Below are 13528 nucleotides of genomic sequence, written 5' to 3'. Positions count from 1 at the left end.
AGACATTTGTCAGTTCGCCGAGCTCTCTGAAGAAGAACGACCAACAGAGTTCACTTTATTTCGTTTTTCCCTATCAAACCTTGTAGCCACCATCCTTTTTTGAAAATGGAAAGCTGTGTTAGCATGTTGAAGAGTGCGTTGGTCGTCATTGTCCTGGTGGCTGCAGTTCATTCTGGAGTGTCCGGTAAGATTAAGATTTAGATACACAAAGTACAAGATCTTACAGATGGTTTTTCCTCCTGTGAGCCATTTAAAATGATCATTTTCTAAATTAACTATTATCTGTTTCCATCTATATTTTAGCTGAGAAGCTGGCATCCTGCTGTAAAAAAGTCAACAATCAGGAGATAACTGAACCGATCCTGGGATACTTGGTCCAGCAACCTAACCCTCCATGTGTCCGAGCTGTCATGTAAGTACAAATAAATACTGTATGAACATACATATTTCTATAACAAGATTACATTCTGAACAAGTGTTGAGAGAATTCCTGTTTTTGTATTTTTCTTTAAGAGAAAGAATCTGGAAAGTGCTAATGTTGTATATGTTTGTCATTCCTGCAGCTTTCAGACCAAGTCAGGTTTTTACTGCAGTCAGCTGACCGCTCCCTGGGTTCGCCGCAAGGTTGTTGCATTCGAGTAAGTTTATTATCATTTACTCACTTGGCCATTTCTACAATCATTCATTCACTCCCTCAGTCCAGAACTTATTGTCTCATATATTTTTATCTTCTTTTATCTTTCTCACAGGGAAGCAAAAGCTCGGGCCGCTGCTTTGGCTGTGGTTCCCCCATCTCCCATCTCCCTCCTCTCCATCATCACATCCACTGCCTCCCCTGCTTCATCCTCCTCTCTTCCTTCCTCCCCCTCCACATCTGAGATGCCTGCTGGTGAAACCTTTTCAGAAAGGGACAGCGCGTAACATCTTCTCCACCTCAAGCCAATGAAACCTGAACTGATGTGTGAAACAACACCTGAAGAACAGAACAACGTTGAATTATTCTGTTGAATATTTAGTTTCTTTTAATGCCTTTAGAGTGAAATTATTTATTTGTTTAATTTAATTGACCAGAGCTGATAGACAAATTTGTGTATTTATTACCAAACGTATTTATAAATGTTAACACCTTTATGATCAATGTTTTTTTTCTTGCTATACATGTTAGCATAGTTCTGAGAAAACATTTTGAGCTATTTATTTATTTATAAACTTATGAGATCTGAGTTGCACAATTATAAAAACATTGGTCACAAATAAATGTTGCATAAGTGAACCTGAATCCAGTGTTTATCTCTTTATCTGTATCTGCTCTGACAGTTATTCTGCAAAAGCCAGAAGCTATGAGAGCTGCAGGGTTTTACCCAGATAAGGACCAAACATGAAACGAAATGTGGCAGCTGTGGTTATTGGTTGGAACATTAAATTACCCACAATGACATTTGTTGAATTTGAGAAAACGTCACCTTCAAACATGTCTATGCACAGGAGAGAAAAAGAAGCATCATTGATTTATATTCTATCATGATGCAACCCTGTCATTTATTTTCCGTTTTGGCTTTACATTCAGACTTTACAGCAACATTCACATGACACAGTGTCCCAACAGTTAGCTGACTATTGCACTGCATCACGTAACATCAGAGCGCTCTGTCCACACTGAATTTATTCAATATGATCTTCTGTTACTTCACGCAAACAAACCACATAAATATCAGCTGAGATCAGACGAGAGACGTAACCTCTTAAAAGATGATTGAGTAGCTATCTTCCCTCTTTGTAACTTTTTTTTTTTTTTTTTTTTTTTTTTACACAGAAGACATGTTTGAAATTGTAACATTTACTGGAAGTGACATTTAATATAGCCAACAGCAAGTAGTTTAACTTTTTAGTAGCCAGGGTCATTTAGCTCACCAGAAACTTTCAGCTCCCTGGTGATCTCCTTCTAGCCTTTTTGTAGTGAAGTAAGAATGTATTGTGTTGATAATTCCTAATTTCTACCTCATTAATCAGCTGTGAGCAATTTGACAAAAGTTCAGCTCACAACAGCGGTGCTGCATTACTCGCGGTTATTTGGTTGAAATTTGATGTAGTGTTAGTTTTCTTGCCATGTCTCCTCTTGTCATCCCAAAACACATGAAGTTTGTTGTAAACAACATCACATCTGCCACTCTGCCCCTCTTATCTTCTAAAATGTGATGTGTTGCTGACACCAGCCATGCCTCACAGCCAGTCAGAAGTTAGTGGCTCCATTAGTCTGTTTATAAACATAATATTATGTTGATCCTCTTGTTATATTGCTTATTATAAATGCAATACAAGTTGGATATAGCGCTGTGACGCCGTCGGCACAGGTTGCTAATTTAGACTACCTTATAATTTTCCAGAATTCTTCATATTGACAAATGCGGTTCGCATGAAATAAAATCTGTTTAAGCTCTTACACTGGAGAAAACCTGCAATTGACCCAACTCTAGCAGGCATGGTTGGGTACAAAGATACATCCCAAATTAAGAAGTCAACATCTGCCACCTCTGACTCTATGTCAGCGCTTGTTTTGTGTGGCGGCACGGTGGTATGGTGGTTAGCACTGTTGCCTCACAGCAAGAGGGTTCCTGGTTCGATCCAGGGTGTGGGAGCCCTACATACATGATGAAGTATAGTCTGTGAAAAACTGTTTAAACAACCAAAAAAGTCTCACCGGTAATCTAAAGTTAGCCAAATTTAACCGAGACGTCTGTTCACATTTTTTACCTGAACATTACCAGGTACAGTAAGTTCTTATGTTTAGATGATGTTTAGAGGACCAGCAAGTCCAGCTTCCTCTGACTGTCTAATCATGTGGTGGATAAATACAATTTCAGTAATTATAAAAGAAATATTCAAAATTTCATTAATATCATAGAATTTAGTGTAGGACAACAATGTACTGTATTTTTTAAATCAAAGACAGTGCTTCAATACAGTTAAAACTATCCATCCTTCTGTCAAATAAAGTCAATAACATCTAAGATTCATGCTGCTCTGGTCTAGATTCAGTCCAAATGTATGATTTAGCTGTCTCAGAAAGCCTCTTCCACATGACTGCAGGGTTCAACAATAATGTGCATCTTCAGGATTCTTTTCCAGCAATACAGCATCACATCGCTGACTTGAACTTGGTTCAGTTTGGCTCATCACACCAGCCCAGCCCATCAAGGATTTGTGTCCCCATTACAGCAGGACTACCTGCTCATAGGTGTGTCTTTAACTGATGGCGACTTGTCTTCAGTGATGACGTTTAAAAGCAGCGGGCTGATCCACAGCTAAAGGTCCCATGTTAATGTGAGCAAGTGTTTTTCCATCACTCAGCATGGCAGCTAAAAGAAGTTTATCTGTTGGAGGTGAGCTGTTTGCAGAGGTGCAGTAAGAGCCTGTTGTCTGCAGCTCTTCAACGAAGATCTCACTGTGGCTGTTTCTGCTTTTACTCTTCCTCTCTATAGCATAAGTCAGCAAAAAAAAAAAGCCACCAACAAAGTTCCACTAATTGATGTTTAACACATTTTATTCCTGTACATTCTTCATGTTGTTTTGTTATGTAAAGCTTTTAAATAAGGAAATGTTAAGTTTTCATCAACATTAACTTAACAGAACTCCTATACGGCTGGAGGCGAACATGAAACCGTAAAATAAATCTAATGTACAAACAAGGACGCAGGAGAATAACTAAACTCCAAAACACAGAGATTTAGTCAGAAACTACAACAGTACTGAGAGCTGAACACAGAGACTTGTAAAAAAGCCTTTTTCTCTAGTCACACACCTTGTTTCAGGGGGGGAATAGAGGGGTCGTCCAGAGTTGGCTATGGTCTGCAAAATGATATAACTGCCAGCTTGGCAGCGGTCGGGTGGACATTTAGCTCTACTAAGCCTGTTTTTCTCTGTACCATAAATCATGTGATTCCAGAGGTCCTCTGAAAACCAGAAGTGTTAAGTTGCTGTCTCCTTTCACTGAGTGACAGCACTGTGGCCTGACAGCAGCGGGGGAAGGAAGTGATGTGGTTACCAACTGCTAAAAATAAGCAAAGACTTTTCTCTTTTTTGCCACTGAAGATTAACCAGTCTCCACTTTTATTTTTTTGATTTTGGAATTTCCATCTTCCTTAACTTGTCTAAAACTTTCCCATGTCTCAGCTGTCTACACAAGTTTTAAACTTATTCTTTTTACATCTTACTGTAGGACTGGCCAGCCAGCTGTTTTGATTTTCTATTAAAAAAAATTTGTTATTAGCATAATTCAATGAGACGTAAATTAAACTGTGTGTCCATTCTTGTCTTTTTATCTGTTGTTATGGACACAATTTCAGACTTTATGACTGCTCCAGAGGTAGGGAGTCACCACCCTTTTTCGTCGCTCTTTTATCATGGCAGTAAATCTTTGGTGCTCATTGTTTCAGTGAAATGACCCAACAATTAAATTATAGAAAACTAGTCCATACCTATTGGTAGCTTTGTCACCTTCTACCTATGCCAATCCTCAATGCCTATGTCCAGTTTCCCATAGATTGACCACGTCGGTGAGTAGAAAAACGTGGGACAGACAGAATGACTGACTGACAGAATGACCCACTGACAGTTTCCGTGATTATGTACAGTAGTGTTGTCACGGTACCAAAATTGGGACCCATGGTACGATACCAGTGAAAGTATCATGGTTCTGAGTAGTATCACGATACCACAGCAAAAATGAGGCAGATGTGCCTTTTGTCATTTATAAAAAGATGAATCACTTTTCTATAATACATCAATGATATTTCAAAGGAATAAATTACTTATTGACTTATTCATACTTCAAAAACAGCATCAATAAGTGATTAACATAGGGGGGATCAAAATAAAATAAATAAATGAAATAAAAATCAACCAGCCACCCTCCTCCTCTGATAAGTCAAGAACAGTCCCTTAAGTGCGGTGAGGTTTGTGGGCCGTTACCTGCCACAAAGAGAGAAATGTGAATGGCTCGTTTCGCCGCCATATTTGAGCGGACGTATTTGTCTGTGGCCCCCGTTCAACCCACAACCGGTAGGATTCGCCTTTCATTTCCGCTGTTAGTTGAAATCTGTACTTGCACAGCGTGCTCCTGAAAGATTTCTTTTGCTTGCACAAAACTATTTTTAGTCGCAAATGCGAGTAAAATGCTCACACCGTAGAGCTCTGTGGAAAACAAATCACTGTAGCATATATAAACAAATCTAACCCACAAGTAAAAAGAAAGAAATAATAACTTTCACTGCTTAAAGATACTCAATAGCTCAGGTAATACCTGACATGTCACTGCAAAACAAACCAGTGCAGCAGCATATTGAGTGCCAGGTGGCCTTATTGGACAGCGCACACTGTTATTGGACGGCGCATGGACACTCACCCTCTTACGATTGGACTTTGAACTTATCCCACAGTAGTGGTACCATAAGTTACCGTAGTACTACGGTACTCCAACATTATGGTATCATATGTACCATGGTGTTTTGGTACCGCGGTCTACCGTTGGTACCAGTATACCGTGCAGCACTAATGTACAGATGTACAGCATACCATACCATGACTTAGTCACAACAAAAATTAGAAAAAAAACAACAACATTCGGCCACAGGGGGATCGGTCGCATTTAGCCATTTTTAAGCATTTTTCTGTTGTCATAGCGCCACTCAGTTGCCAATTAGAGGCGTCCTGTTCTACACTGAACAAAAATATAAACGCAACACTTTTGTTTTTGCTCCCATTTTTCATGAGCTGAACTCAAAGATCTAAAACATTTTCTATACACACAAAAGACCATTTCCCTCAAATATTGTTCACAAATCTGTCTAAATCTGTGTTAGTGAGCACTTCTCCTTTGCCGAGATAATCCATCCCACCTCACAGGTGTGGCATATCAAGATGCTGATTAGACAGCATGGATATTGCACAGGTATGCCTTAGGCTGGCCACAATAAAAGGCCACTCTAAAATGTTCAGTTTTATCACACAGCACAATGCCACAGATATCTAAGTTAAGTTATCAAGTTCAGTAAAAATCAATATGGCGGTTAGGCCTAGATAAGAAATTAGCTCTCTAGCGCCCCCATTTTGTTTGATCGGGCCAATAATGGAGAGGTCCCCTCACATTATGTGTGGTCATATGCCTACAAAGTTGCGCGGTGATTGGTGAAACCCTTGAGATGTTATACACCTTTATGTGATGAGCCACACCCTCCGCAATATTCATTGCCTTATAGAAGCTCAGTTTTCCAACTTTTGCCAAAAGGGAACTTTAGATATTGGTCCCTAGATTATGTTCACCGAGTTTCATGTAGATCGGTCAAACTTCCTAGGAAGAGATCGATTTTAAGTGTTTTTCAAAAAATTCAAAATGGCAGAAAATCTATATAACTGGAAGTTATGGGTTATTGAGGCAAATTTGTTCCTCATGAGGAGAGGTATCTCTGTGCAAAGTTTCATGTCTCTACAACCATTCAAAGTTTGCAATTTCAATCGGTTGCTATAGCGCCCCACTTTGGCCAATTGATGTAATATTGCTTCATTCGCATCCTCCCATGACCCTCTACCACTGTGCCCAATTTCACATGGATTGGCCAAGTCAGTGAGGAGAAAAACATGGAACAGACCCACAGACAGAGTTTTTGTCATTATATAGTAAGATCTACCAGGTATCCAATGACCTGATGAGCTTTGAGGGGTTTTAAACACGGCAGGTAAAAGGGACTCGGCTTCGAGAACAGCAGAATGAGTGTAGCAAGAAAACGCAGCTGATACCAGTGAATCCATACTGCAGAAAATAAGTAATGAAACTGTCTCAAGTATTCCTAATCAATATGTATCAATGATCTTTTTTACAAGAGGTATATACACCTAAATATTCCTGTAGAAAGGAATATCTGTAGAAAGTGTAGCAATACATATATTTTCTAGCCCCAAAGATTGTTTGTTTTCTGAATTACTGTTATATTCATGATGAGATATTTTCTTTGATTTACTCCAAACAGTAAATGGTTTGCATTGAGTTTGTTAAATGATTCAGAAATGTTTTTCTTTGTTAATACTTAAATAAATGTACTGATGAAAGAAGTTGTGGCATGAGGATCAGTTAACCAGGAAAAAACGTTGGTTGATTTCCCAAACGAAGCACTATTATGAAAGTGCTTCCTGTCGGTCACTTCATGGAAATCCCCGTCAGCAAGTGGGTCATTCATTCAGACAAAGCAAGAGGAGGGAAAAAGAAAAAATTAGGAAGATGACTCAATGGAGGGATCACTTCTGCTTTTTCAGGCCTTAAGTATCTCAAGTCTCCAGACGTTTGTCAGTTCACCGAGCTCTCTGAAGAAGAACGACCAACAGAGTTCACTTTATTTCGTTTTTCCCTATCAAACCTCGTAGCCACCATCCTTTTTTGAAAATGGAAAGCTGTGTTAGCATGTTGAAGAGTGTGTTGGTCGTCATTGTCCTGGTGGCTGCAGTTCATTCTGGAGTGTCCGGTAAGATTAAGATTTAGATACACAAAGTACAAGATCTTACAGATGGTTTTTCCTCCTGTGAGCCATTTAAAATGATCATTAATTTCTAAATTAATTCTTATCTGTTTCCATCTATATTTTAGCTGACAAGTTGGCCTCCTGCTGTAAGAAAGTCAACAATCAGGAGATAACTGAACCGATCTTGGGATACTTGGTCCAGCAACCTAACCCTCCATGTGTCCGAGCTGTCATGTAAGTACAAAGAGCAATACTGTATGAATATGTTCAAAAATAAAATGATCATCATAATTTCTAAAACAAGATTACATTCCGTACAAGTGTTCAGAGAACTTCTGTTTTTGTATTTTTCTTTAAGAGAAAGAATCTGGAAAGTGCTAATGTTGTATATGTTTGTCATTCCTGCAGCTTTCAGACCAAGTCAGGTTTTTACTGCAGTCAGCTGACCGCTCCCTGGGTTCGCAGCAAGGTTGTTGCATTCGAGTAAGTTTATTATCATTTACTCACTTGGCCTTTTCTACAATCATTCATTCACTCCCTCAGTCCAGAACTTATTGTCTCATATATTTTTATCTTCTTTTATCTTTCTCACAGGGAAGCAAAAGCTCGGGCCGCTGCTTTGGCTGTGGTTCCCCCATCTCCCATCTCCCTCCTCTCCATCATCACATCCACTGCCTCCCCTGCTTCATCCTCCTCTCTTCCTTCCTCCCCCTCCACATCTGAGATGCCTGCTGGTGAAACCTTTTCAGAAAGGGACAGCGCGTAACATCTTCTCCACCTCAAGCCAATGAAACCTGAGACTGAGATACAAACTGATACAAACTGATGTGTGAAACAACACCTGAAGAACAGAACAACGTTGAATTATTCTGTTGAATATTTAGTTTCTTTTAATGTCTTTAGAGTGAAATTATTTGTTTAATTTAATTGACCAGAGCTGATAGACAAATTTGTGTATTTATTACCAAATGTATTTATAAATGTTAACACCTTTATGATCAATGTTTTTTTCTTGCTATACATGATAGCATAGTTCTGAGAAAATGTTTTGAGCTATTTATTTATTTATAAACTTCTGAGATCTGAGTTGCACAATTATAAAGAAAGAAATAAATGTTGCATAAGTGAACCTGAATCCAGTGTTTATCTCTTTATCTGTATCTGCTCTGACAGTTATTCTGCAAAAGCCAGAAGCTATAAGAGCTGCAGGGTTTTACCCAGATAAGGACCAAACATGTCATGTGGCAGCTGTGGTTATTGGTTGGAACATTAAATTACCCACAATTGTCATGACCCTGGGTTTTTGTTTATATTCTGTTATCCTTTGGACTTTGTTTTAGAGTTTTCTGTTTGTGTACCTTGTTTAGATTTAGATTCTCTCCTCCTGTCTTTGTGTGTTTTCCCGTCTGTTGTCTGTCACACCTGTCTTGTTAGTCCTTCCTTGTTTCCAGAGGGTTCATCCCAATACCTGATCTACATCATCTACGTCACTACAATATTGTAGCGACCCTGCAGTAAATGTTCTGTTATAATGTCAGTGTTCTGTGAGTTAATGGCATGTTTGGGATTGAATGAGTATAGGTAGGGGGGCGGGGTGCGAGTGTGACGGGAATGAGGGCTGTGTGAGTGCGCTTGCTGCTGTGTGTATGAGCGAGCTGGAGGAGAGAGCAGCAGTGCACAGTTGGAGTTACAGCTAAATTCTTTTTGTTTATTGGTTGTTTTGGCGTGGTTACGGCCAACAGTAACCTGTACTGTTCAGTAATAAACGGTGGTTTTAGCTGTACTGAATCCAATCAGCAGGGTACATAGCAGTAACGTTATGATGTAACTGATGTAAAAGTGTTTCTTGCTGACAGACAGACAAACACTCTGACAGACAGACTCTCTGACTTTGATTGTATCCACAATCCACAAGTTGATGACGGAAATAACAGATTGTGAAGAGAACAATTAGTAACACTTTACAATAAGGTACACAAAATTAGAGTAGTTACTGAGAAACTAATGAGGAACAAATGAGGAACTAATGAGGAACGAATGAGTAGTTACTGAGGAACTAAGCTATACAAAATTAGAGTAGTTACTGAGGAACTAATGAGAAACGAATGAGGAACTAATGAGGAATGAATGAGTAGTTACTGAGGAATTATCCTACACAAAATTAGAATAGTTACTGAGGAACTAAGGTACATAAAATTAGAGTAGTTACTGAGGAACTAATTAGCAACTAATGAGCAACTAATGATGAACTAACTATTAGTTAATGGTCAGTTCTTCAGTAACCCCTGATCAAATTTCAGAGGAGTAGTTACTGAGGAACTAATGAGGAACTAACTATTAGTTAATGGTCAGTTCTTCATTAACTCATGATCAAATTTCATAGAGGAGTTAATCACGACTTAATGATTAGTGAACTAGTTACTTCATCATTACAGAATCATTACTCAATAACCTGTCCATTAGTTAACCTTTTTATGTCCTTGTGACACATAATGAGTAGTCTTTCATTACTTCATCATCATCTTTACAATTAGTTCCTTAACAAAAAAAATCAGACAGCAGGATTCTTGAGAAGAGTTTTATTCATTATTTTCAGACCACATGCACATTAATATGACCATCCATGTTATTCTGTACGATGATGCCTTAGAAATAAATATGATAGTGTGTCACATTTCAGGTAGGCTAAGCTTAAAGAATTTATCATGGGGGCTGCGTGTCAAGTACTGTATACACCTGTACTGTATCACACCGTTGTTCACAGTACAGTTGTTTGAGGTGCTCAAAATTTAAAGTAGTTACTATGAAACAAATTTGGAATGAATGATGAACTATTAGTTAATGGTCAGTTCTTCAGTAACTCCTAATCAAATTTCAGAGGAGTAGTTACTGAGGAAGTAATGAGGAAGTAATGAGGACCTTACTATTACTTAATCATTATCTCCCCTTTTTGTGTACCCTAAATTAAAGTGAGACATCGAAATGAGTAGGTAATGAGTACTGAATCATTACCTACTCATTAGTTACCCTTTTTGTGTAAGGTACACAAAAAACAAAAGTTACTGAGGAACTAATGATGAACTAACTATTAGTTAATGGTCAGTTCTTCAGTAACTCCTAGTCAAATTTCAGAGGAGTAGTTACTGAGGAACTAATGAGGAACTAACTATTAGTTAATGGTTTGTTCTTCAGTAACTCCTAGTCAAATTTCAGAGGAGTAGTTACTGAGGAACTAATGAGGAACTATTACCTAATCATTGCCTACCTTTTTTGTGTACCTTAAAGTAAAGTGAGACATCAAAATGAGTAGATAATGAGTACTGAATCATTACCTACTCATTTTGATGTCTCACTTTACTTTAGGGTACACAAAAAGGGTAGGTAATAATTAAGTAATAGTTAGTTCTTCATTAGTTCCTCAGTAAATACTCTAATTTTGAGTAGCTTAGTTCCTCAGTAACTACTCATTAGTTCCTCATTTGTTTCTCATTCGTTCCTTGTTCATTCCTCAGTAGTTCCTCAGTAACTACTTATTAGTTCCTCAGTAACTACTCTAATTTTGTGTACCTTATTGTAAAGTGTTACTGAAAATAAAAATATAAAACTTAGCAGTGATACATTTGAGTTTAATCTCTTATCTGTCTTCACTTTGTATGAAACTCCAGTGATGTTGTGATGTATCAGATCAGTCCAAGCAGCTGCAGCGCTGCACTGTCCAATCAATAACTGATATCCAATCATGGGGTGTGTCGGTTGGTAAAAGACTTTCGCGAAGGCTGCACACGTGTATCCTCGCTTCCTTCCCCGCTGAAAGCCTTCTCTCTCCTCAACTCCTCCAAGTGCATTTAACGTTTTGAGATGCCCTACAAGATGGCGAGTCTCATTCGATTTGCGGCCTGTACCGGATGTTTTCTATAAGCTGCATTAAAGCTTGCGTTTTGTTAAAAATTCAACCCACCCGTTAGTCTGCATTTGGGTCCTCCTTGAACTGATACATGGCAACAACGACAGTTGTTAAACTTGAGACAACTTCATCTTCAAACATGTCGATGCACGGAAAAGAAAATAAGCATGTATTTTATCATGATGCATCCTTATTTATTTTCCATTTTGGCCTTTTCAGCAGTTTTCTTCAAAATTCACAAGCACAGGCATGGTCGCGTACAAATGGGTATATGCCTAAATAAGAAGCCAACAACTGCCAGCTCTGACTCTGTGAGCACTTATTCTGTGTGTGTCAATACAGTCAATGCCACCAGCAAGGCCTCCCCCCTCTGTTTGTAACATGTATAAATGCTTTTGCCTTTAGACGTGTGTTACACCCGCAAACGTAATAACAGCCCACAAACGTAATAAACCACAAACGTAATACAAATCTGCAGCTTTGAATGTAATAATCCTACAAATGTAATACATTTCCCTCAAACGTAATAGCAGCTGCCTACTACAAACGTAACACAATTTTCCGCAAATGTAATAACTATTACATTTGCAGGAAATTATTACATATGTGGATGAAAATCTAAACTGTAATAACTTCCCACAAATGTAATATGAGACTGAATAATGATCTTTGTGGTTGTTGTTGTTTGTTTACTTATACATCTGCCAATAGTGATGCGTGTGTTGACAAGCAACCCGCAGGTCAGGTGGGGTGGGTCAGAAAGTGACAGAGCAGCGTTCTGAGTAAGTTAGAAATAACTTACAGAAACACACATACACACTAGTCATTCCTTGTCAGTTCACAGAATTACTCTGTGGCAGCAAATATGTCATTTAATTGGATTTATTTTATTTTCTTCTACCTCCTCCTACCCCGTTTGGGTTTGTCTATAGTGCTAACAACAGGTACCCTTTGGAGTTTCAACCATTTGGACTTCTTGTGGTTCTACATGGTCTTGCTCAGCCTGTCTGGTTCTCCTTGATTTTTTAACCAGCTCCTGGGATTGACTAGTCTCTGAGATAATCTTGTTATCATCATGACAATGTTTTTGCTCAAGCTGTGTTTTTTGCACTTGTCTTTACAGTAAAAGTTTATTGAAAGAATCAGGAATTGAATTTATTGCTCATTTGTATTGTTATTAAATAGCGATGATGTGAAGGTGATGAAGGAGACTCTGCTGACACCGTCTTGCTTGTATACAGAAAAGGTTTATTACAAGAAGTACAGCATCAAATCAAGCATCTAGATTGCCTGGAGAGTGTTCGAAGCCAATGTGAACTGCTCTGAAAAACAGCCCCAAATACCCTGCCTATATAGACTTGGTTGTGTTGGTGAAATGTGAGACAAAGTCAAACAGACGACAGAGAGATATTCTAGTTGGACTTCACCAAACCTTGACCTGGGCCATAAATACCTTCTTGACCCTGACCATATATATTTTAGACCCTGGGCCCTCAACTGGTCATCTGTTCCAAAGCTTCAGAGTAGATCTTCAGATACTACAGTATACACAACACTTGATAAAATAAATAGGCAAGAATCTAAAGGACAAGAATATGTGGGAAGAAAATGTCATTGCCTGTTGAAGACATTTAGTTAGCAACTTGTATAAGCTGCAGATTTTTAGTAGCCCATTCACTTACGTTTTAACAGGTCTGACGCTACTAATGCGCCCCGGCTGTATCTAGGCTAACGGCTAACATGCTAACTATTATTTTTATGTCACTAGTCACTTGAAACAAATTTAGGACGATAGGAGACAGGTTGAAATAAACCGAAATTTCCCTTTAAATTATCTTTTTTTTGATGAAAATAAATGATAATTTAATCATTAAAGATTCCTTCAAGATATGTTTTAACGTATATAAATGTTTCTCTTTGAATAATAATGTATGATATAGTTTTTCCACAAAAATTTCAATTATCTTGTTAAAATCCTTAAAATGACATCTACACCTTCTCCCTCATTAAAAATGCTAGAATCTATAAATATGCCAATTTTATTCTTCATCCCAGAGGTTTCACTGTTAAGTCCATTCTCAGTGTATGTGCACTTGAGGCTTCCACAGTTTCCACA

The 13528-nt window shown here is 38.3% G+C and overlaps 2 protein-coding genes across 2 annotated transcripts; both read left to right on the top strand.

Moving 5' to 3' along the window:
• On the top strand, positions 1-1279 carry LOC144458895 (uncharacterized). Its single transcript, XM_078162711.1, has 4 exons — positions 1-184; positions 304-412; positions 564-638; positions 750-1279. Exons 1-4 carry the CDS (start codon positions 106-108, stop codon positions 919-921), a joined length of 435 nt encoding a protein of 144 aa, XP_078018837.1. The 5' UTR covers positions 1-105; the 3' UTR covers positions 922-1279.
• A 6046-nt stretch (positions 1280-7325) lies between these two features.
• On the top strand, positions 7326-8643 carry LOC144458896 (uncharacterized). The gene is made up of 4 exons (XM_078162712.1): positions 7326-7511; positions 7634-7742; positions 7917-7991; positions 8103-8643. The coding sequence occupies exons 1-4, from the start codon at positions 7433-7435 to the stop codon at positions 8272-8274; spliced, it is 435 nt and encodes a 144-aa protein (XP_078018838.1). The 5' UTR covers positions 7326-7432; the 3' UTR covers positions 8275-8643.
• The last annotated feature ends 4885 nt before the right edge of the window (positions 8644-13528 follow it).

The sequence above is a fragment of the Epinephelus lanceolatus genome, chromosome 20, assembly GCF_041903045.1.
Source record: "Epinephelus lanceolatus isolate andai-2023 chromosome 20, ASM4190304v1, whole genome shotgun sequence".
Taxonomy (NCBI): Eukaryota; Metazoa; Chordata; class Actinopteri; order Perciformes; family Serranidae; genus Epinephelus; species Epinephelus lanceolatus.
This window is presented reverse-complemented; position numbering and strand designations above follow the sequence as displayed.